The 24564-nt window shown below is 42.2% G+C and overlaps 2 protein-coding genes and 2 pseudogenes across 2 annotated transcripts; 3 read left to right on the top strand and 1 right to left on the bottom strand.

The window, feature by feature from the left end:
- The first annotated feature begins 124 nt into the window (after positions 1 to 124).
- Positions 125 to 3116, top strand: LOC148100742 (uncharacterized). The gene has a single exon (XM_087848564.1). It carries the CDS (start codon positions 219 to 221, stop codon positions 2730 to 2732), a length of 2514 nt encoding a protein of 837 aa, XP_087704690.1. The 5' UTR covers positions 125 to 218; the 3' UTR covers positions 2733 to 3116.
- Positions 3117 to 12013: 8897 nt separating this feature from the next.
- On the top strand, positions 12014 to 14840 carry LOC148100741 (uncharacterized; annotated as a pseudogene).
- A 295-nt stretch (positions 14841 to 15135) lies between these two features.
- On the bottom strand, positions 15136 to 18827 carry LOC148100740 (uncharacterized; annotated as a pseudogene).
- Positions 18828 to 19969: 1142 nt separating this feature from the next.
- Positions 19970 to 23375, top strand: LOC148100739 (uncharacterized). Its single transcript, XM_087848563.1, has one exon. The coding sequence runs from the start codon at positions 19997 to 19999 to the stop codon at positions 22988 to 22990; it is 2994 nt and encodes a 997-aa protein (XP_087704689.1). The 5' UTR covers positions 19970 to 19996; the 3' UTR covers positions 22991 to 23375.
- Positions 23376 to 24564: the final 1189 nt, after the last annotated feature.

Genomic DNA, 24564 nt, shown 5'->3' with positions numbered 1-24564 from the left:
ACTTCAAGCGTGCGGTCACTCAATTGGGACGCAGCCGCAGTGAATCCTGGGATATGGTGAGCGCGCGGCTTCTATCCGTGTGCTCGTGCGTTCTGTGTGACGTCACTGGCAGATCAAAGGAATTAGCTTCTGCTTCGATCGTCACAGCCACGTCACAGGCAGGGAAAGCCTTAAATAGGGGCTCTCACACAGAAACATTACTGCTCATCTGTTTGCAAATGTTCAACAGTCGGCGTTCTCCCAAACAAGGAAATTATCCAGCGGTTCTCTCAAACCCAGAAAATCTAATGTGCGATACAACCATGTCAACACTCAGTGTAAATGACAATTCAGTCGTGGTCACACCAGACCAGATTTTGCCACCTATCAACAGGTGCTTCGAAAGGCTCTCTGGAGCTCAGTGGAGCGTGATAGAAGGTGGCACATGCGACTCAGGCGTCCGAGCGGTGCTCGCTGATATGATTTGTGAAATCATTCAGATCGCCTCTAGCACAATCCTCAAAAATGCCCTTCCTGTTATTCAGGGTGGCATGACGAAGGAGGATCCGGAGCCTTCAGGTGCGGGGAAAATAAGCCCGTCCCTCGGAGTCTCCATCTCAGCCGCCATCGCCGGCGCTCTTAACGTCCCGGAACAGCGACATGAGAGCGCTGACGAGCTGACACGGATGGTCGAGGAAGAGATCTCCGAAAAGGTCAGCTCAACGGTCAAACTCATTAGAGAAAGCCCCGATCTCCCGCAAGACCCCGCCGTTTATGTCAGCGGCAAATGTAGTAATATTAAAAAGCTGCACCGCATGGTTTGCCACGCTGCCTCGTGCCTTAAAAGGCATGTAGCGCGTAAGCTGCGCTGCCGGTGCGCGTCGAGCGGCTCTGATTCCGGTACAGAAAGTACGGATTCAAAGATGTCCGTGCAATCAGCAATCACAGAGATTTCTGTGATTCTGTCATCAAGCTCAGGTGGAGAGATGACAGATAAAGATGTGGACGACTCTAACAGTCAACATCTAACAGAAAAGGACGAAATAAAACGAGCTGCAGGAAGCCAAAGTTTCCGAGCTCCAACCCCAGTAGAAGCGTTTGCAGCTGACATCGTAAATGAGATAACTGGCAACATGGATGTAAGCAGTGAAGAGCACTGTGAGAGGTGTCACTTACCCAAACCTGCCTTTAATGCAGGATTAATTATCAACAAGATGAGAGACTTCTTCTTCAGACTGTTGCCTTTCACCCCTCGCCCCGAGCTCGAACGCAAACAGCGCTTTTTCATGTTTGCGAGAAAACAATTTGAAAAAATGACAAAAGAGCTGAGAAAAGTAATAACGGCAAACAGAAATTTTTTTGTTTGTCTAAAAAACATTTTCAAGTTCCCCAAAGGTGGCACAGTGCCCTCTGATAAAAGCATGGTTTCCAGCCGAAACACACTGCTCCGGTACATACGTTCCTCTCCCGTCGACTTTGACGCGATTAGATCAGACGTTAATCGGTTATATGAGAAATTAACTAGTGGGGGAACCAGAGATTTTACTGTGGAGTTAACGGCAAAAATGTTTGATCTACTTATGACGGATCGACTGTATCAAGTCCCCGAACCTGTAATGGGTAGATCCCTGTCTGACACTGTCATCTCCAGGACTCCACAACCAGCACATGGATCACAGCGTCCCTTTTCTGCAGAAGTCCTCTATGTGCTCGTAGAAGACGAAGTAGAAAAGTTTGTCCAAAAGCTTTTACTCTGGGTGGAGAACGACAACCAAGATCAACTGATTGAGGACAATATTTCTGAGGCTGTGGAAGACATCCAGAAAATTATTAAAAGAACAAGGACGCCAACAAAGGAAAAAAGCACAGATTCAGATGGCAGTGGAAGAGAATCTGTTCCATTACCTGTAACAACAAAATCTGGGAGCATTACCCCAGAAAAATGCTCTCAGGCACCTGATCAGACACCAAAATCTGGGAGCATTACCCCAGAAAAATGCTCTCAGGCACCTGATCAGACACCAAAATCTGGGAGCATTACCCCAGAAAAATGCTCTCAGGCACCTGATCAGTCACGTCAGACACCAAAATCTGGGAGCATTACCCCTGAAAAATGCTCTCTGGTACCTGATCAGACACCAAAATCTGGGAGCATTACCCCAGAAAAATGCTCTCAGGCACCTGATCAGTCACGTCAGACACCAAAATCTGGGAGCATTTCTCCCCAAAAACGCTCTGCCAGTGTTTCAGGCTCACTCAAGGATTCCTCTGACATGTCAGAGATGAGGTCTGTATCAGTGTCATCTTCTGATGCTGAGAAAATTTCCAGTGACCTCGCCCTTATCCTCATGATGAGAGTCATCAGAAAATCAAAACCTGCAACTCAACACTTTTTTGCCAGGGCAGCATGTACTACAAAAGAAGTAGACGCGGTCCTCAAGCGTCTGAGAGATGTGATGCAGCCTGAACTCAGCAGCACAGAGTCTGCCACAAGTCTGATGAATGACAAGAAAAAGTTCATCAAGAAAATGGCCAAATGCCTCATCAAGGAGTTTGGCTCCCCAGACAATGTGTTAAAGGCTGCGATGGCAGATGATGCGTCTTTTGATGAGGCTCTGATAAAGCATCTAAAAATGCTCCTCGGAGTCATCCCCAGTCCTCCCAAAAAGTCCAAAATTTCCAGGTTTTTTTCAGCGTTGGGAAAAACTCTGGGAAAACCCTTTAGGTGGTTCACTAAAGCCAGAGATGATTGAAATGACCATCCTGGCTTTTCCCCGCCGCCCTGCTTCTTTTAACATCTTGAAGCAGAATTTTAGCACCAAATCCAAATTCTAACAACTGTAGTTCACGCCATCTCGTCTCCTTTTTGATTTCCATCCCCCCAACCGGTCGCAGCGGATGGCCGCCCCTTCTCAGCCCGGTTCCGTCGGAAGTTTCTTCCTCTTAAAGGGAGTTTTTCTTCCCCACAGTCGCCTCGTGCTTGCTCAGAGGGGGATCATTTGATTGTTGGGGTTCTCTGTAGTACTGTAGGGTTTTGACCTTACAGTACAAACAGGGAGGAGACTTTGTGATTTGGTGCTTGATTATGCTAAAAATCTAATTTGGCATAAAATAAAAATTTTAAATAATCAAAAATACATTCCAACTTTGTTTGTGTTTTTCTTCTGTTGTCAAATATGTAGAAAGTGTTGCACGTGTGATTTTAGTCATGTAGCATCAACATGTAGCCAACATGTGTCTGTTTGTGATCACGCTGCATCTGTTTTTGTCTGATTTGTGTCTTACTTTAGTCAATTTACATCTATTTTGTGGCCCAAATGTGTGGATCCTGTGTGACATTGTTCTGTTTTGTCTTAATGCTTCACTTTGGTTGTTGATGTTTGTGATCATTTTGATTCTAGATGTAGACCTGCCATCTGAAAATTAGCACCTCGCCCACTTGGAGCATTTGTTCTTTAGTCCAGGGGTTAACACATGTTTTCTTTCAAAAAGGGGAAATACCTCGGTTACTTTACTACTGACCAAAGAAATGATGACATATACAGACAACGATGTAAGCTCTGTGTGCAGGCAAATACTGTTTGACACAAATTCAGCTTTTGTTTAAGTGATTTTGTTGATTTATGTTTGTTGCATACCGTTATTTACTGCCCCCTTGTGGTCAGGAGACCTAGAGGGGGTAGTGCCAGTCAGATGTTTGTGGGTGTTTGGACTTTTAAGGCACTTTGAAGAAAGTTAATGTTCACTTTTAGAGAACGACTGGATGGCTCTAGTAACAGTAATTTTAGCGCTCACAGATCCGACAGTGAGCGGTTCCTGTTACTCATGCAGTCTGAGGAAGCAGCGGTTGAAGTGTTTGTGTATTTATTGATTTCTTTTAAGTCACTGTGTATTTGATGTATATTATGGTTTATAAGTCCTGTCAGCCCTGTGCTGAGAGGGCTGTGCTCATCCACCCGTCCTGTTCTAATGAAGCCAAATTTCAGGAACACCTTCTTTAGATCTGTTCAGTTTTATTTAGAGATGGACCGATCCGACATGACGTATGGGAATCGGTCCGATACTGACCTAAATTACTGGATCGGACATCGGAGAGAAATAAAAAAATGTAATCCGATCCATTAAATATAATGAAAGTACCTCACAAAACTTGCGACATGGCGTGACTCGGCTCATAACCGTAGCACGTCGGAGCAGTATGTGTCACGTGATAGAGCGGCTGTAGCGTGCGAGACCTGACGGCGGTCTGGTTGAGCATTTGGAGTTAGGGCGATTTTAGCCCATTTTTGGGGGTGCTGAAGCATTAATGATATATTTTTATGTGGTTCAGCTACAACTCTACTAAAACCTCAGCCAGTAACAGGTCGGCCAACTTTTGGACCGTCCAGTTGTCCGTATGACTGCCGCAGTACGTGCATCACATTTGTGCACTCTCAGTGTCAAAGACTGTGGAGTGAGGAGCTGTAAAGAGAAGCAGATGCTCTGTTTCTAAAAATGTTTGAAGCTTGTTTCAAAGATTCTGTACTGCAGCTTTAAATGTTCTCCAAAAGCACACAGACACTTATCAGTGTTTCTCAAACTTTTTACAGTGTGTACCACCTGATAAAATGTCGAGCTCTCCTAAGGACCACTATGAAAGCATGAAACTCATAAATCTGACAACACAAAATTAATGTCTGCAGTAAAGATTTTTTCATACATTGTATACATACTACCACAGGCAAAGTTGCCTCCATTTTTATAGTTTTAATTAATATTTTGTAATAATTTATTTGTAATAATTTATTCTGTTACCTTTTACTCACTATGAGCATCATTTATTATTCTCCTCCAGTAATTAAGTATATGTTTTTTTTTTTTATTCCAATCCATTCTTCTTTTGCAGCATTTAAATAACCTTTATCAAATCTGATGGTTTTGTTACAGACTTTTCAAAAAAGTGTTTTGCTTTTCTTTCACAAATGTGCGATTAAATTGTGTTCAAATGTACAAAACAGTGATGTCATGTTTTGTGACGAGGACCCAGGCACAGAGAGACTTGATGAATTTAAGAATCTCATGATTTAATAAAGAAATTTGCAGACTTGCACAGAGATGGTAAAATTATGATGAGTGATAATGGAGATGAAGACAACAGACGATGAGGACAGGGAGGAACAGGTTTAAATGCACCAAGGAGACAGTCAGAGAGAACTCGGGACAACTGGAGACATTTAAGGATGCAGGGACTGACAGAGACAGGGAGGACGTCTCATCGTGATGAGTAAAGTTTATCTTGCCTGGCTGGGCAGCTCTCTGGATGCTCAGCACCCCCAAAGCTCTGATCCTAGAATCGCCCCTGATTTGGAGCCTCGCTACCAACCCGGCATTTCATCTCCGACAAAGTTATCGCAGAGAGTGTGTAAGTGTGTAAGTTCATCTCTGAATGTTTGTAAAGCATTCCCACGTTGAGCTTAACCGATATATGGAGCGACTGCCTCCCCCTCCCTCTCCTGTTGCTGCTTCAATCATGATCAATGATCAGCTGATCAATGATCAGCTGATCGTCTCTCTTCTTTGTTTTTGGCCCACTTTGCGCCTGAAAGAGGAAACCAGCGGCTGAACAACAGCAGCACGTTTAAGCTTGATAAGCTGTTGTTAGAATTTATTTAATATTACTTTCTACACCAGGATCTTTTTCTATGCAGCTGACGTAACTGTGCAGGGGCGGGTCTAGCATGGTTTAGCCAGGGGGGCCGGGTTAAACCATGCGGGGGCACAAAGACATACTTTTCTTTCTTATTCTCATTTAAAATGTCGAGCTTTTAATAAATAATTATCTGAATCTTACAAAGTTTTAATCTGATGTAAAATGTATAGAAGTCCATTACTGTATATATTAACTATTAAGTCTAATATATGTAGCCCTGTCTGCAATTATTCAGGCTTGCAGTATAAAGAAAAAAGTCTACTGTTATAAAAAATGGTTAAAATATAAATAGTTGATAAAAGGTTTAAAAATCACATGCTTTGGTACAAATGTAATTTCATTTACAGTTAAGAGTCCAATAAATAAAAGGGTTTCATGATTTAGAGTTCATTTCCTGTGCAGAATCAATATGTCGGGGTGTAACCTAAACTTATTTACCCATCTAATGTCAGTTATCTTAATGTTGTATTGTCATTGGTTGTTTGTGCTGACGAGCCAGTCAATGTCATTCTTCTCTGTTATGGGGGCGGGACGAGTGGTAAGGTTTGTGTGAATCTGTGGGAGCGGACACAGAAGCTAAGTCCGAAGAGAGATGTCGTAAGGCAAACGTGGTGTGGGTTTTACATCTAAGAGTATCATTGAGGTCGACTACCCGTGGTCCTGATATAACTTATTTGTGATCTGCAAGAGGTAAATGAGTCTGTGTGCCTTGACATTTGTACTGTAACTATTCGTTATAGTGGTAAAATGGCGCGATGTGTGATGCTAACTAGCGGCTTGCTAATTAGCGCAGCTTACTGCGTTATGTGCTGTGATGCCATGCTGTATGTTTAGCTCTGTGATTTTCAGTCAAAGCATGCTAATGCTAAATCGTTATGTGATAGCATTTGGTATTGTAGCTCAAGTGTTTTAATATGTTTAGAAGCCGAGGGACGCTCTGAAAGGAGAGGGAGAGAGAGGTTTCTGCCCGGATGGACCCTGCTGTTTTCTCGCCCCTGACTGTCTTCACTACTGGTGAACTAACTGCCCGTTTCTGATTGCCCCACTAACAAACTCATTGGACTCGTGAGTACTAACTGGAACTAAAGTGCACGTATTTTGTTTATGGCTCAGTTTGAGTGAAGCGGCCATCAGTTTTAGGCCTCACCGCACCTGAACTTCGAATCAGGCCTGCAACAAGCACCGTGCGGCAGGTGTAGTGTGGACAGGTTAAAGTGTGTGTGTGTGGGCCCACTGTTACAGATTTGGTTTAAATTGAGAAAAGTGTGTAGTTGTAATCAAAGTTGTTATTAAAGGTTGAAATTTATCCCTGTTAAAGGTGTGAGCTGTTGTAACTGAAATAACAGTTGGCACATAAGAGAGTTATTTTGTTTTGATAATCTTTTATTTATAATCCATGTAGTCACTTCTACAGTATTTTTGTTTGTTTATTTGAATTCAATTCGTTTTATAAGAGTAACTGTTTATTTTATTCATTTCTTTGCTGTCTAAATAAATACCCTGTGAGGGATTTAATTTGTGTAAAATACAGTTGTGGTGGTCCTTATTAATTCAATTAGAGGGTATCAAGTATCATGATTAGTAGCACTACGAACCCATGCCCAGTCTCATTGTACTATATACTCTAGCTTTACCATAGCTACGTGGGACCTGGGTTACATATATATTCTGTTAAGCTACTTTTTCCTTTGGGAAGGTACCATCTGTGCAGTCTGCAATTCTGTTGAAGAAAGATGTTGAATCTATTTGATCTATTTAATTTAATCTATTTGAATGCACCGCTGTGTGGACAGGTACTCTGGTCTTAATGTGGAGTTTTATAAAACTGTGAAACAGAAAATATTTGATCTGAATTGATTTTGAAAATGACGTCACACAGCTGTCTCGTTGCTTTCACAGATTTTTCTGTGAACAGATGAGCAGCAGAAGTTTTCAGCATTTTACATTCAGATGTTTCACAAACTGTTGGATTGTCTGTCTGGGATTTCATAGCCAGTCATGTGACTGCTGTCCCGCCAATCAGCTTCACTGTATGTGAGACGTCTTATTGTTTAGCATTAAACTTCATGTTGTCTCAGCCTTTATGATGTGTGTTACTGGCATCAGATTCAAAATAAGAGCATAAAAATGAAGCAACTGAAAGTTCTGACAGGGACAATAAAATATCAATAGACTTTATTGAATAGAGTTTACAATGAAGATGGATGCAGAGCCATGACTGTAGTTTACAGACTCAAACAGCAGCAGAGACATTTCTGAGACAGAAAAATGTATATTTAATATCATAATAGAGCATAAATGCCCGACTCACTGACATATACGGCATATCTACTGTTATATTGCTGGGAGCTCATTTGAAATATAAAGTATGAAGTCAAAAAGCTCAGACATCAGGCTGCTCTGAACACTCAGCTTCACCTTTTTCTCCTCTTGAACTTTCATATGTAGAGACAGGATATCATGAACATTTATATCTGAGACACAGAAGGTCCGCTCACCTGCTCACCTGCAAACTTTAGCTTCACCAATCAGAAGAAACAAAGAAGCATAAAACATCAGACACTCTGTGATCTGAGCTCAGGATAAAGAAGGATGATTTCCAACTGTCAGTCATGCAAAGCTACGCTGTTACAGTCCAGCAGTCAGAGTACAGAGATGGAAATAAGTTGAATTACACAGCAGATCATCTGAGGAACATCAGCCAATAACGTTCAGACTAAACCGACCCACAGTCTTCCTCCTCACAGTAACCGGCTGTCTCCTCCTCTCTGTGGAAAACCTTCCCATCAGGCTGCGTCCTCCACCTCAGCTTCACCTCCTCTCTGATCCCTTGCTCCACCAGCTTCTCCCTCACCTGAAACACAGTTTTCACACATTAACAGAAGCTCCTCATTTATCAGCCGTTGTTTCTGTAGTGAGCAGAAAACGTTGTTCGTGCTGTTTCTGGGGGAAATGAACTAAATGAACTGGCTGGGGATGAAACTGAAGAATTAGGCCTCGTTGCCTGTCATTGGTTCACTTCGTCTCCTCACAGTAATCTGAAATTAAATCTTCAAGTTACCAGTTAAAAAAAGGTTAAATAATACAAATGGTTGGGATTGCATTAAACGAGCCCCGTATCTCTGCAGCTGTGTGCTGTCACGTGTCCCTGAACCTGCACAGACTCACTCTCTATCATTTCACAGTAGTTATAGCGGTCTGTTCCTTGTATCGGGGCCGTGTGACCTCTGACCTGCTGCAGGGTGGATTCTTGCACTGTGGGGTCGTTCAGGTCTGCAGATCCCGCCCTCAGCTGAACCTTCACTGACCTCAGGACTGAAGGTTTGACATCTGCAGAGAAAGAAAAGCCAGATGAGCCCAGGAGGACCAGACTGTGCAGAAACACAGAGGACAGACTCACTCCTAGACCTCTACAGGTCTACCTAAAAAATCAGACATCTGCAGCTCATTCAGAGCTCTGCTGCTCGAGTCCTCACTAAGACCAAAAAAGTGGACCACATCAGTCCAGCTCTGAGGTCTTTACACTGGCTGCCTGTCCGTCAGAGGAGAGACTTTAAAGTTCTGATGCTGGTCTATAAAGCTCTGAATGGTTTAGGACCAAAATACATCAGTGACCTCCTGACCCAGTATGAACCTTCCAGATCCCTCAGGTCATCTGGATTTATTTATTTTATTAGAATACCAGACAATGAATGTGTGAGATTATGAAATAAATCAAACATATGCATAACATACCGACACGATGAGACGTCTGTGCAGCTGTGACACAGTCAGAACTCTTCATCTGATATAAATGTCATCCTCGCTCCTCCTCCCACGTCCATCAGAGACTTTGTAAAAGTGGTTTTAGAAAGCAGCCCAGTGTTCATTAAAGTGCATTTGATTAAAGATGCTCAGAGTCGTTAACTGAAGATGACTTATTCAAAGTTATTACAGATGCAAACAGACTGACGTCTGGCAGAACGGGCTGTGAACTGGAGCTAGACGAGGTCACGGGCGTCGAACTATGAAACTAGGACTGAGGTTAAACGCAGTAAACGGGCCGTTCAGTTTCAGGCTTCAGTGTCTGTGAGAGGAAGAACATGCTCCTCCTCCTCCTGACTGGAGGTCAGCGTGTCTGCTGCATCATCAGCAAAGATGGATGCACTTGGAAATGTTTGTGTCTTTATTTGAATCCAAGGCCGAGGTTTGCTTGCTGTGCATGTGTTTGCATGGATACAGCGCTGATTCTCTGCCCGACCACTTCAGTGTTGGTCTTTATAACAAAGGTGACAGACTCAGGTTGTTTGATATAAGCCTGACAACAACCGCAGGAAACAGGAGGAGGACTTCTCCATCTACTGTCTGTCTCATTATTAGTGCTTTATACAGGATGAGAGCTCTTTAAGGACAAACTGCAGCACAGCATGCTTGAGTCTGCGTCCTCACCGCAGTTCGCGGGCCAGATATTTGCTCAACCGTCTGCTCGGTGTTTCCTGAACCGTTTAAGTACGTTTGGCTTCACAGCGACAAACAGACGGAGCTTCGGCAGAAACCTGAACTAACTAACGGACCAAAGAGCGCGTTAAACGCGACCTCACTAACGTCACGTAACTTAGCCGAAGGGTCGCTAAACGTGACTTTTTAAGACTTTTTATTACGCTAACATTTGTTCCGCGGTATATTTGAAGTGAGATAAAAGCCCAGCGCTTACTTTGAAGACGGTATTTCTGCGCTTCACTTCGGCCGCCCGCCATTTTTCTTCAACCGTTGACTCGAGAGAGCTGCCCGGCCAGGCAAGATAAACCTGTCTCTGTCAGTCCCTGCATCCTTAAATGTTGTCCCGAGTTCTCTCTGACTGTCACTTTGGTGCATTTAAACCCCTGTTCCTCTCTGTCCTCGTCGTCTGTTGTCTTCGTCTCCGTCATCAGTCATCATAATTTTACCATCTCTGTGCAAGTCTGCAAATTTCTTTATTAAATCATATGATTCTTAAATTCATCAAGTCTCTCTGTGCCTGGGTCCTCGTCACAAAACATGACATCACTGTTTTGTACATTTTAACACAATTTAATCGCACATTTGTGAAAGAAAAGCAAAAAACTTTTTTGAAAAGTCTGTAATAAAACCATCAATCTGATAAAGGTTATTAAAATGCTGCAAAAGAAGAATGGATTGGAATAAAAAAAAAAATACATATCCTAACCTTAATTACTGGGAGAATAATGAATGATGCTCATAGTAAAAACTAAACTGAGTGCATTTTTTGGACAGAGATTAACTTGTATAATGTATACGATGTATAATATAATACAGATACATAAAAAACACTCCCAAAACAGAATTATTACAAAATATTAATTAAAACTATAAAAATGGAGGCAACTTTGCCTGTGGTAGAATGTATACAATGTATGAAAAAATCTTTATTGCAGATGCTAATTTTACTAATTTAATAATGCTAATTTTGTGTTGTCAGATTTATGAGTTTCATGCTCTCATAGTGGTCCTTAGGAGAGCTTGACATTTTTATCAGGTGGTACACACTGTAAAAAGTTTGAGAAACACTGATAATTGTGTGTGTGCTTTTGGAAAACATTTAAAGCTGCAGTACAGAATCTTTGAAACAAGCTTAAAACATTTTTAGAATATAAACAGAGCATCTGCTTCTCTTTACAGCTCAAAGGAGCTTGCAAAGAAAAGCGTCTTTACCTCAGCCTTAGAGGGAACATGTTCCCTCTAAGGCTGAAAGGAAAAAGAAGGAACACACACATGTAAAATAATAAATAAATCTTAGTTAAGTCAACAACAGTTGCAAAAGTTGAGAAAACTCAAATCTCTTGCATCATGTTGCCTTGAAATTTTAAGTTTTCTCAACTTTTTCTTTTTTACAGTGTATATATATCATAACAATCTGACAATACTATAATATTGGCCATATTATATTTACATTACCACAGTGAGATGATTTTAGTCTCGTGACCAACATTAGCTAATTGTTATTTACTAACTAATCTTAAATAACTGTTCAGTACAGAAATGAAGCCCAACAATCATGTTTTACAGTCCTGTGGTCTCAGCCTCAGATACTCAACTAATCACAGTGATGTCATGACAAAAATGAATGACCAACAAAACATTTTTCTCCTTCATTTCTGTCAAACAAAGCTGTAACGTTTCTCGTGGTTAGTATCATGGTTGCTAGGCAACCTGAACAGCGCGACGAAGGCTAGACCGTCCCATTTCACAAGCCTCTCACTTCCGCACTTCTCGTACTTATAGTACGCACGTACGTAGTACGCGTAGTGCGCGTACTTCAAGCGTGCGGTCTCTTAATTGGGACGCAGCCGCAGTGAATCCTGGGATATGGTGAGCGCGCGGCTTCTATCCGTGTGCTCGTGCGTTCTGTGTGACGTCACTGGCAGATCAAAGGAATTAGCTTCTGCTTCGATCGTCACAGCCACGTCACAGGCAGGGAAAGCCTTAAATAGGGGCTCTCACACAGAAACATTACTGCTCATCTGTTTGCAAATGTTCAACAGTCGGCGTTCTCCCAAACAAGGAAATTATCCAGCGGTTCTCTCAAACCCAGAAAATCTAATGTGCGATACAACCATGTCAACACTCAGTGTAAATGACAATTCAGTCGTGGTCACACCAGACCAGATTTTGCCACCTATCAACAGGTGCTTCGAAAGGCTCTCTGGAGCTCAGTGGAGCGTGATAGAAGGTGGCACATGCGACTCAGGCGTCCGAGCGGTGCTCGCTGATATGATTTGTGAAATCATTCAGATCGCCTCTAGCACAATCCTCAAAAATGCCCTTCCTGTTATTCAGGGTGGCATGACGAAGGAGGATCCGGAGCCTTCAGGTGCGGGGAAAATAAGCCCGTCCCTCGGAGTCTCCATCTCAGCCGCCATCGCCGGCGCTCTTAACGTCCCGGAACAGCGACATGAGAGCGCTGACGAGCTGACACGGATGGTCAAGGAAGAGATCTCCGAAAAGGTCAGCTCAACGGTCAAACTCATTAGAGAAAGCCCCGATCTCCCGCAAGACCCCGCCGTTTATGTCAGCGGCAAATGTAGTAATATTAAAAAGCTGCACCGCATGGTTTGCCACGCTGCCTCGTGCCTTAAAAGGCATGTAGCGCGTAAGCTGCGCTGCCGGTGCGCGTCGAGCGGCTCTGATTCCGGTACAGAAAGTACGGATTCAAAGATGTCCGTGCAATCAGCAATCACAGAGATTTCTGTGATTCTGTCATCAAGCTCAGATGGAGAGATGACAGATAAAGATGTGGACGACTCTAACAGTCAACATCTAACAGAAAAGGACGAAATAAAACGAGCTGCAGGAAGCCAAAGTTTCCGAGCTCCAACCCCAGTAGAAGCGTTTGCAGCTGACATCGTAAATGAGATAACTGGCAACATGGATGTAAGCAGTGAAGAGCACTGTGAGAGGTGTCACTTACCCAAACCTGCATTTAATGCAGGATTAATTATCAACAAGATGAGAGACTTCTTCTTCAGACTGTTGCCTTTCACCCCTCGCCCCGAGCTCGAACGCAAACAGCGCTTTTCCATGTTTGCGAGAAAACAATTTGCAAAAATGACAAAAGAGCTGAGAAAAGTAATAACGGCAAAAAGAAATTTTTTTGTTTGTCTAAAAAACATTTTCAAGTTCCCCAAAGGTGGCACAGTGCCCTCTGATAAAAGCATGGTTTCCAGCCGAAACACACTGCTCCGGTACATACGTTCCTCTCCCGTCGACTTTGACGCGATTAGATCAGACGTTAATCGGTTATATGAGAAATTAACTAGTGGGGGAACCAGAGATTTTACTGTGGAGTTAACGGCAAAAATGTTTGATCTACTTATGACGGATCGACTGTATCAAGTCCCCGAACCTGTAATGGGTAGATCCCTGTCTGACACTGTCATCTCCAGGACTCCACAACCAGCACATGGATCACAGCGTCCCTTTTCTGCCGAAGTCCTCTATGTGCTCGTAGAAGACGAAGTAGAAAAGTTTGTCCAAAAGCTTTTACTCTGGGTGGAGAACGACAACCAAGATCAACTGATTGAGGACAATATTCTGAGGCTGTGGAAGACATCCAGAAAATTATTAAAAGAACAAGGACACCAACAAAGGAAAAAAGCACGGATTCAGATGGCAGTGGAAGAGAATCTGTTCCATTACCTGTAACAGCAAAATCTGGGAGCATTACCCCAGAAAAATGCTCTCTGGAACCTGATCAGTCACGTCAGACACCAAAGTCTGGGAGCATTTCTCCCCAAAAACGCTCTGCCAGTGTTTCAGGCTCACTCAAGGATTCCTCTGACGTGTCAGAGATGAGGTCTGTATCAGTGTCATCTTCTGATGCTGAGAAAATTTCCAGTGACCTCGCCCTTATCCTCATGATGAGAGTCATCAGAAAATCAAAACCTGCAACTCAACACTTTTTTGCCAGGGCAGCATGTACTACAAAAGAAGTAGACGCGGTCCTCAAGCGTCTGAGAGATGTGATGCAGCCTGAACTCAGCAGCACAGAGTCTGCCACAAGTCTGATGAATGACAAGAAAAAGTTCATCAAGAAAATGGCCAAATGCCTCATCAAGGAGTTTGGCTCCCCAGACAATGTGTTAAAGGCTGCGATGGCAGATGATGCGTCTTTTGATGAGGCTCTGATAAAGCATCTAAAAATGCACCTCGGAGTCATCCCCAGTCCTCCCAAAAAGTCCAAAATTTCCAGGTTTTTTTCAGCGTTGGGAAAAACTCTGCGAAAACCCTTTAGGTGGTTCACTAAAGCCAGAGATGATTGAAATGACCATCCTGGCTTTTCCCCGCCGCCCTGCTTCTTTTAACATCTTGAAGCAGAATTTTAGCACCAAATCCAAATTTTAACAACTGTAGTTCACGCCATCTCGTCTCCTTTTTGATTTCCATCCCCCCCAACCGGTCGCAGCGGATGGCCGCCCCTTCTGAGCCCGGTTCCGTCGGAAGTTTCTTCCTCTTAAAGGGAGTTTTTCTTCCCCACAGTCGCCTCGTGCTTGCTCAGAGGGGGATCATTTGATTGTTGGGGTTCTCTGTAGTACTGTAGGGTTTTGACCTTACAGTACAAACAGGGAGGAGACTTTGTGATTTGGTGCTTGATTATGCTAAAAATCTAATTTGGCATAAAATAAAAATTTTAAATAATCAAATTTTTCAATTTTTCCTATATATATATAATGTTCTGATATAATCCAGACAATACATGAATTAAATTTTTTAAAGGTAACAATTGTCATCTTCAACAAAATGTCAACATTTAACAAATGTGCAGTTGCATGCGAACAGAAAAACATACATTTTGGCAAATATAGCATCCAGGTTATACAATTCTGTACCTTGGGTTTAAATACGAAAATCAAAAATTTCAGCCAATCAGTTCATATTGTCTGACCTTTCCACTGCATAGGCATAAAAATAGTCAGTCCTGATAAGCAGTGTATTTGACAAAGATGCCAAATGAGGTTTCTCACCTCTGTGAACAGAGACTCTCTACATTTTGGACAGGTGAACATTTTACTTGCATCCTTTAATCTGTGCAATCAGCTCCAGTACTTTGGTTTTCCTTTGGGTGGACAGCGGCAGTTCATAGACAAACTCAAAGAAGGTGAGGACGGAGCCAAGTGGTGCTGGATAGGACAAGTTACATACCCAGTACAGTTTGAAAAGCTTATCCAAGCACACGTCAGGCCACCATTCAGAGAAATGGTTACTCTGTCATTCTTAGCAACAATGATGTACTGCCTGGTTGCCCTCTTTAGATCACCGATGCATATCAGCTGGGGTTGGTGTGTTGTGGATGATGCTTCAGGATCACTGCAAAGCGATGCAATACTTGTTCCAGGCTTGGAGATGGGGAAGATAAAGATAGATTTTTAGAGAAGTATTCAGTGAGGTGTAGACAAATGCTTTCCTCAGGTAAATACCGTGAGAACTTTACTGAATACATACCAGTGCAAAATCAACCAAGTGCGTTATAGCTGATTTAAGGCTGCAACGACTGGCGCCAACTGGTGGGAGCAGGTGTGTTAACACACGGCGGGGGTGGGGGTGGGGTGCTCTTGTTTCCAGGGCAGCTACTGATTTGAGCTTCAGAATGATACTGGCTTCCCATTTTCGCAAAAAGAGGTCCACCTTTCCTCCTGTAAGATTGCCAAACTCCAAGTCCAGCTTATGGAAAGAAAAAAAGTGTTTAAGTTTAAAATGAAGCATTAAATACATTAAATCAAAAGTACATTCTGCCCATTTGGTAGCTGTATGGCTAAAATCAAACTTTACAGTATCACATTTCTGTTACCCATTCCACATCAAGCTTACCTACACAGTGAAACATAACAATTTACTTGGAGTGGTATTTGAATACAATCCATTATTCCTTAATTTTAGCTATGATTTGGGTCCCATCAGACCCTGAGAAAAAATTAGGACTTTTTAGCTGATGTTCAACTTTCTAGCAGACAATTTCTTATTTTGTCTGTCTGCGGTTTGTCCTGTAGAGCTTTTTTGCGGAAAATAGTGCTGCTGAAAGCAGAGTTTCATACAGATTTAGGTGATTTTTTGTAGGGTTTTCACTTCCACGAGCAGCACTTTCTGCATTGTCATTTGATGTCTCTACTATTAGATAGTCATTTGGTGGTACGACTAAGATTTTGGACCATGTGAAAAGTGATGCTCATTGTAATCAGTGCCCAGTGAGTAATGATCCAACTCTGAAGTTATAAAACTTTCAAAATATTCACTAGGAGCTCATAAACATACCTCCAAATGTATCGACTCCTGTTACATACTTTGTATGCAAAACACAACTGAGTGGAGAAGGAGTACATAAACCATTACCAGGGAACCAAGCAACTTACCAGACTTGGCATGTCCAACAACCGTGGGTACTCTCCGAATATTCCAGGCTCTGAGACTGGTGTATGTTTCCTCCATGCCTGACATGATAATTGGAAGGTTCTCAGCTGAGGGCCGCAATAACTTGGGTGACCCACTCATCTGTGCTGCTGGTATTCCCATCCTCTCGCCTGAGCTTCTTGTCTTCACCACAGTCATCTGTTACTTTCCGCTTCTTATAACGTCTCTGCCCCTGGTCGAGATTCCGTCTAATGTTGCGCAGTTTAGTCTCTAGGAATCCACAATGAGAGACTGGATCATAATAATGCTCCTTAGTTAGAAAGGACAGAGGTATATGGGTAACAGCTGAGCAATTTTAACTGAGAAAAAAGGCTCTAATAAATAATTAGATAAAGGTTAAATGATACACAGTAAGTGGGAACAAGTGCAATTTACAGTATGTAGTGGAATTTACATTATTAAAATGCTAAATTTACTTACAAATCCTTCCCCCTGTCCTGCCACTCAGGGATGGAAAAGTGGTGATGATGCTTTTTGCTACAGTTAGCTTCTCTGCACTAAGAGGGTAACTGGAAAACAAAGGTAAACTTTTTTACTTCTGTGCACCTCAACATTTTTAAAGGAAAACATTCATTGCAAAATTTTAACAAAGTACAGTAAAGTGCTATACTTACTAACCACACCTCTCCACCAAATCCCCAATGCAAGTCTTCACAAGGAGCTTCCTCAATGGCACCAACAGGTTTCATACTCCTTAAGAATCTGTGGGGCTTTCCTGAGTGACTTCAGGGGTTGACTTTGTTCTTCTGTGGTAATGGTAGACTGTGTAAAGGCAACACCAGACACTTTACCTCTCTGCAATAATCTTCAAAGTTATGACAGCAAATTTCCACAGAGCATAGAAGCACGAGTTTACTCAAAAAGCTGCAGCAGAATTACCTTAATTACCGTGATTATAACGCAATGACTAAAAGAAATTCTGAATAATAAATAAATTGATTTTATCTTCTAGTTGCTATTTGGTGGATAAATCTGATCCTGACTAATAGTTAATAACTGTTAAAACACATTTCATGACTTAGGAAACTGGAGAAATGCAAAGTGTACCTGATTTTGTCTAATCTCCCCAAGAGAGGTTTCCATCGGTGGCCGTCCGGCTGACAGGACGATATGGAATCTATCAAAGTCCTTAATGTCTACCTCACTGTCAACATCAATATATTCCATGAAATCAGTGTTATACTTTAGCAACCTATCAAGCACACAGCCCATGTGCTGAGCTTGGCTTTGACCTATGATGTCTGTGGCACTGCTGACAATAAGAATTTTACAATTTTACAAATTTCTTTCTCATCTATAAAAGTGGTTACAAGGACTTTGACAGATTCTAAGTTGTCATATGTGTGCTGAAAAAATGAAACACATGACTAAATAAGTAAGATAATTTACATGGTCAAGTTGCTGTTGTTTTTTGTTTTTTTTAATAACACTGACTATTACTTCCTCACAAGTTCTGCATAAAAAAGAAACTATATCAGAGCATGTTTCCAGCAAGAAGCCTTAAAAAAGAATGTGCACATAATTTAGTTAATCATACTAGATGCAAAAACTGCTTTAACTGCTTGAAAAAATAATTATCTCTGTCAATATGAGGTATATTTCATGTTAAAGTTACTCAGTCTTTATTCCTATTCTGTGCTAGTAAACGAATGGTCGCGGTGATAACTACATTTGCTCTATTCAGAGCTAACGACAATATTGTCATTTTACTCAACACTGCTACGGTTAGGTGCCGACTCTGGCGTTGCTCATAGACAACAAAATGCCTGTCGGAGCCGCTAGCCAACTACCACACTGGTTCTAAGAGCAATTTCTGAATACTCTAATACATAAATAAAGTAAATAGATAAATACATGAATAAAGTAATACATAAAAATACTACCAAAACACATTAACTCTAATGAAGTATGGCACGAAAGCCAAGAACTAATAATAAAATTAAGAGTAGGATATGTTAGCAAGACTGTTACATTAAGGTTAGCTAGGTATAGTTAAGCAGTAATTAACTTAAACTCAAAACTCCTACATAACTCCTATATTTTATATAAATTCACATTCTTCCAGAAACCCGGCATATTTTCAGTACATTAAGATAAACTGGTAAATGATACTTACTGTAAGGTCTGACAACATACTAGGCGACGTAACGTCCATCTTTGCCTCCTTTGTCTCAGTGGCGCGAAAGATAGCGCCCCCTTCCCGCCGCTGGTATGTCATGTTGCTGGGCAGATTTTGTTTCAATTTTCAGCATGTGTATTCTTACTCATTTAATTTCCTACTTTTGCTTCAATTGTATTCACATGTTACGGTCAAAATTAAGCTTGTTATTTGTGGATACTTCTGCTTATAGTATAGCCATAGCCATTAATTGGTATGCCACACATATTGAGAAATAAAAAAATTAATCCTCTTTCAGAATTTTAGTACACCATACACAACTTGGTCCACATTACATTATAAAATGTTTTATTTGTTGAAAGTAATGAGGAAAGGATTATGGAAAACAAACAATAACTAAACATTTTATTTATTCAGTTAATATAGTTATAATACATTGTTAATCTACAGTTTATTTCACTAAACAAAGGGCTAGCATCAAATTACTGAGCTGCTAATTTTAGGTCCTGTTGTTAGATTCTGAAAATAACACACAAAATGTGTTAAACTGTGCAACACATCAAGTGTGTTAAGTGTTTTACACATTTTTTCAATGTTTACACATTTTCTTACACATGTTATGTTAAAATTCACACAAAATGTGTTAATAGTGTAACAACACATTTTTTGTGTCATTTTGTAACACATCCTTTCTAAGAGTGCACATGTCGGCAAAGTTATGTGACATTAGTGATGTTCAGACTTTCAGCATTAACTTGGTTATATATATATATATATATATATATATATATATATATATATATATATCACAATAATCTGACAATACTATAATATTGGCCATATTATATTTACACTACCACAGTGAGATGATTTTAGTCTCGTGACCAACATTAGCTAATTGTTATTTACTAACTAATCTTAAATAACTGTTCAGTACAGAAATGAAGCCCAACAATCATGTTTTACAGTCCTGTGGTCTCAGCCTCAGATACTCAACTAATCAAAGTGATGTCATGACAAAAATGAATGACCAACAAAACATTTTTCTCCTTCATTTCTGTCAAACAAAGCTGTAACGTTTCTCGCGGTTAGTATCATGGTTGCTAGGCAACCTGAACAGCGCGACGAAGGCTAGACCGTCCCATTTCACAAGCCTTTCACTTCCGCACTTCTCGTACTTATAGTACGCACGTACGTAGAACGCGTAGTGCGCGTACTTCAAGCGTGCGGTCACTCAATTGGGACGCAGCCGCAGTGAATCCTGGGATATGGTGAGCGCGCGGCTTCTATCCGTGTGCTCGTGCGTTCTGTGTGACGTCACTGGCAGATCAAAGGAATTAGCTTCTGCTTCGATCGTCACAGCCACGTCACAGGCAGGGAAAGCCTTAAATAGGGGCTCTCACACAGAAACATTACTGCTCATCTGTTTGCAAATGTTCAACAGTCGGCGTTCTCCCAAACAAGGAAATTATCCAGCGGTTCTCTCAAACCCAGAAAATCTAATGTGCGATACAACCATGTCAACACTCAGTGTAAATGACAATTCAGTCGTGGTCACACCAGACCAGATTTTGCCACCTATCAACAGGTGCTTCGAAAGGCTCTCTGGAGCTCAGTGGAGCGTGATAGAAGGTGGCACATGCGACTCAGGCGTCCGAGCGGTGCTCGCTGATATGATTTGTGAAATCATTCAGATCGCCTCTAGCACAATCCTCAAAAATGCCCTTCCTGTTATTCAGGGTGGCATGACGAAGGAGGATCCGGAGCCTTCAGGTGCGGGGAAAATAAGCCCGTCCCTCGGAGTCTCCATCTCAGCCGCCATCGCCGGCGCTCTTAACGTCCCGGAACAGCGACATGAGAGCGCTGACGAGCTGACACGGATGGTCGAGGAAGAGATCTCCGAAAAGGTCAGCTCAACGGTCAAACTCATTAGAGAAAGCCCCGATCTCCCGCAAGACCCCGCCGTTTATGTCAGCGGCAAATGTAGTAATATTAAAAAGCTGCACCGCATGGTTTGCCACGCTGCCTCGTGCCTTAAAAGGCATGTAGCGCGTAAGCTGCGCTGCCGGTGCGCGTCGAGCGGCTCTGATTCCGGTACAGAAAGTACGGATTCAAAGATGTCCGTGCAATCAGCAATCACAGAGATTTCTGTGATTCTGTCATCAAGCTCAGGTGGAGAGATGACAGATAAAGATGTGGACGACTCTAACAGTCAACATCTAACAGAAAAGGACGAAATAAAACGAGCTGCAGGAAGCCAAAGTTTCCGAGCTCCAACCCCAGTAGAAGCGTTTGCAGCTGACATCGTAAATGAGATAACTGGCAACATGGATGTAAGCAGTGAAGAGCACTGTGAGAGGTGTCACTTACCCAAACCTGCCTTTAATGCAGGATTAATTATCAACAAGATGAGAGACTTCTTCTTCAGACTGTTGCCTTTCACCCCTCGCCCCGAGCTCGAACGCAAACAGCGCTTTTTCATGTTTGCGAGAAAACAATTTGAAAAAATGACAAAAGAGCTGAGAAAAGTAATAACGGCAAACAGAAATTTTTTTGTTTGTCTAAAAAACATTTTCAAGTTCCCCAAAGGTGGCACAGTGCCCTCTGATAAAAGCATGGTTTCCAGCCGAAACACACTGCTCCGGTACATACGTTCCTCTCCCGTCGACTTTGACGCGATTAGATCAGACGTTAATCGGTTATATGAGAAATTAACTAGTGGGGGAACCAGAGATTTTACTGTGGAGTTAACGGCAAAAATGTTTGATCTACTTATGACGGATCGACTGTATCAAGTCCCCGAACCTGTAATGGGTAGATCCCTGTCTGACACTGTCATCTCCAGGACTCCACAACCAGCACATGGATCACAGCGTCCCTTTTCTGCAGAAGTCCTCTATGTGCTCGTAGAAGACGAAGTAGAAAAGTTTGTACAAAAGCTTTTACTCTGGGTGGAGAACGACAACCAAGATCAACTGATTGAGGACAATATTTCTGAGGCTGTGGAAGACATCCAGAAAATTATTAAAAGAACAAGGACGCCAACAAAGGAAAAAAGCACAGATTCAGATGGCAGTGGAAGAGAATCTGTTCCATTACCTGTAACAACAAAATCTGGGAGCATTACCCCAGAAAAATGCTGTCTGGCACCTGATCAGACACCAAAATCTGGGAGCATTACCCCAGAAAAATGCTCTCAGGCACCTGATCAGACACCAAAATCTGGGAGCATTACCCCTGAGAAATGCTCTCTGGTACCTGATCAGACACCAAAATCTGGGAGCATTACCCCTGAAAAATGCTCTCAGGCACCTGATCAGACACCAAAATCTGGGAGCATTACCCCAGAAAAATGCTCTCTGGTACCTGATCAGACACCAAAATCTGGGAGCATTACCCCAGAAAAATGCTCTCTGGTACCTGATCAGACACCAAAATCTGGGAGCATTACCCCTGAAAAATGCTCTCAGGCACCTGATCAGACACCAAAATCTGGGAGCATTACCCCAGAAAAATGCTCTCTGGTACCTGATCAGACACCAAAATCTGGGAGCATTACCCCAGAAAAATGCTCTCTGGTACCTGATCAGACACCAAAATCTGGGAGCATTACCCCTGAAAAATGCTCTCTGGTACCTGATCAGACACCAAAATCTGGGAGCATTACCCCAGAAAAATGCTCTCTGGCACCTGATCAGTCACGTCAGACACCAAAATCTGGGAGCATTTCTCCCCAAAAACGCTCTGCCAGTGTTTCAGGCTCACTCAAGGATTCCTCTGACATGTCAGCGATGAGGTCTGTATCAGTGTCATCTTCTGATGCTGAGAAAATTTCCAGTGACCTCGCCCTTATCCTCATGATGAGAGTCATCAGAAAATCAAAACCTGCAACTCAACACTTTTTTGCCAGGGCAGCATGTACTACAAAAGAAGTAGATGCGGTCCTCAAGCGTCTGAGAGATGTGATGCAGCCTGAACTCAGCAGCACAGAGTCTGCCACAAGTCTGATGAATGACAAGAAAAAGTTCATCAAGAAAATGGCCAAATGCCTCATCAAGGAGTTTGGCTCCCCAGACAATGTGTTAAAGGCTGCGATGGCAGATGATGCGTCTTTTGATGAGGCTCTGATAAAGCATCTAAAAATGCTCCTCGGAGTCATCCCCAGTCCTCCCAAAAAGTCCAAAATTTCCAGGTTTTTTTCAGCGTTGGGAAAAACTCTGGGAAAACCCTTTAGGTGGTTCACTAAAGCCAGAGATGATTGAAATGACCATCCTGGCTTTTCCCCGCCGCCCTGCTTCTTTTAACATCTTGAAGCAGAATTTTAGCACCAAATCCAAATTTTAACAACTGTAGTTCACGCCATCTCGTCTCCTTTTTGATTTCCATCCCCCCCAACCGGTCGCAGCGGATGGCCGCCCCTTCTGAGCCCGGTTCCGTTGGAAGTTTCTTCCTCTTAAAGGGAGTTTTTCTTCCCCACAGTCGCCTCGTGCTTGCTCAGAGGGGGATCATTTGATTGTTGGGGTTCTCTGTAGTACTGTAGGGTTTTGACCTTACAGTACAAACAGGGAGGAGACTTTGTGATTTGGTGCTTGATTATGCTAAAAATCTAATTTGGCATAAAATAAAAATTTTAAATAATCAAAAATACATTCCAACTTTGTTTGTGTTTTTCTTCTGTTGTCAAATATGTAGAAAGTGTTGCACGTGTGATTTTAGTCATTTAGCATCAACATGTAGCCAACATGTGTCTGTTTGTGATCACGCTGCATCTGTTTTTGTCTGATTTGTGTCTTACTTTAGTCAATTTACATCTATTTTGTGGCCCAAATGTGTGGATCCTGTGTGACATTGCTCTGTTTTGTCTTAATGCTTCACTTTGGTTGTTGATGTTTGTGATCATTTTGATTCTAGATGTAGACCTGCCATCTGAAAATTAGCACCTCGCCCACTTGGAGCATTTGTTCTTTAGTCCAGGGGTTAACACATGTTTTCTTTCAAAAAGGGGAAATAGCTCGGTTACTTTACTACTGACCAAAGAAATGATGACATATACAGACAATGATGTAAGCTCTATGTGCAGGCAAATACTGTTTGACACAAATTCAGCTTTTGTTTAAGTGATTTTGTTGATTTATGTTTGTTGCATACGTTATATACTGCCCCCTTTTGGTCAGGAGACCTAGAGGGGGTAGTGCCAGTCAGATGTTTGTGGGTGTTTGGACTTTTAAGGCACTTTGAAGAAAGTTAATGTTCACTTTTAGAGAACGACTGGATGGCTCTAGTAACAGTAATTTTAGCGCTCACAGATCCGACAGTGAGCGGTTCCTGTTACTCATGCAGTCTGAGGAAGCAGCGGTTGAAGTGTTTGTGTATTTATTGATTTCTTTTAAGTCACTGTGTATTTGATGTATATTATGGTTTATAAGTCCTGTCAGCCCTGTGCTGAGAGGGCTGTGCTCATCCACCCGTCCTGTTCTAATGAAGCCAAATTTCAGGAACACCTTCTTTAGATCTGTTCAGTTTTATTTAGAGATGGACCAATCCGACATGACGTATGGGAATCGGTCCGATACTGACCTAAATTACTGGATCGGACATCGGAGAGAAATAAAAAAATGTAATCCGATCCATTGAATATAATGAAAGTACCTCACAAAACTTGCGACATGGCGTGACTCGGCTCATAACCGTAGCACGTCGGAGCAGTATGTGTCACGTGATAGAGCGGCTGTAGCGTGCGAGACCTGACGGCGGTCTGGTTGAGCATTTGGAGTTAGGGCGATTTTAGCCCATTTTTGGGGGTGCTGAAGCATTAATGATATATTTTTATGTGGTT

This window comes from Neolamprologus brichardi, chromosome 11 (assembly GCF_056152115.1).
Source record: "Neolamprologus brichardi isolate AB-2024 chromosome 11, ASM5615211v1, whole genome shotgun sequence".
Classification (NCBI taxonomy): Eukaryota; Metazoa; Chordata; class Actinopteri; order Cichliformes; family Cichlidae; genus Neolamprologus; species Neolamprologus brichardi.
Note: the sequence above shows the minus strand (reverse complement) of the source record. Positions and strands in the feature narration are given on the sequence as shown.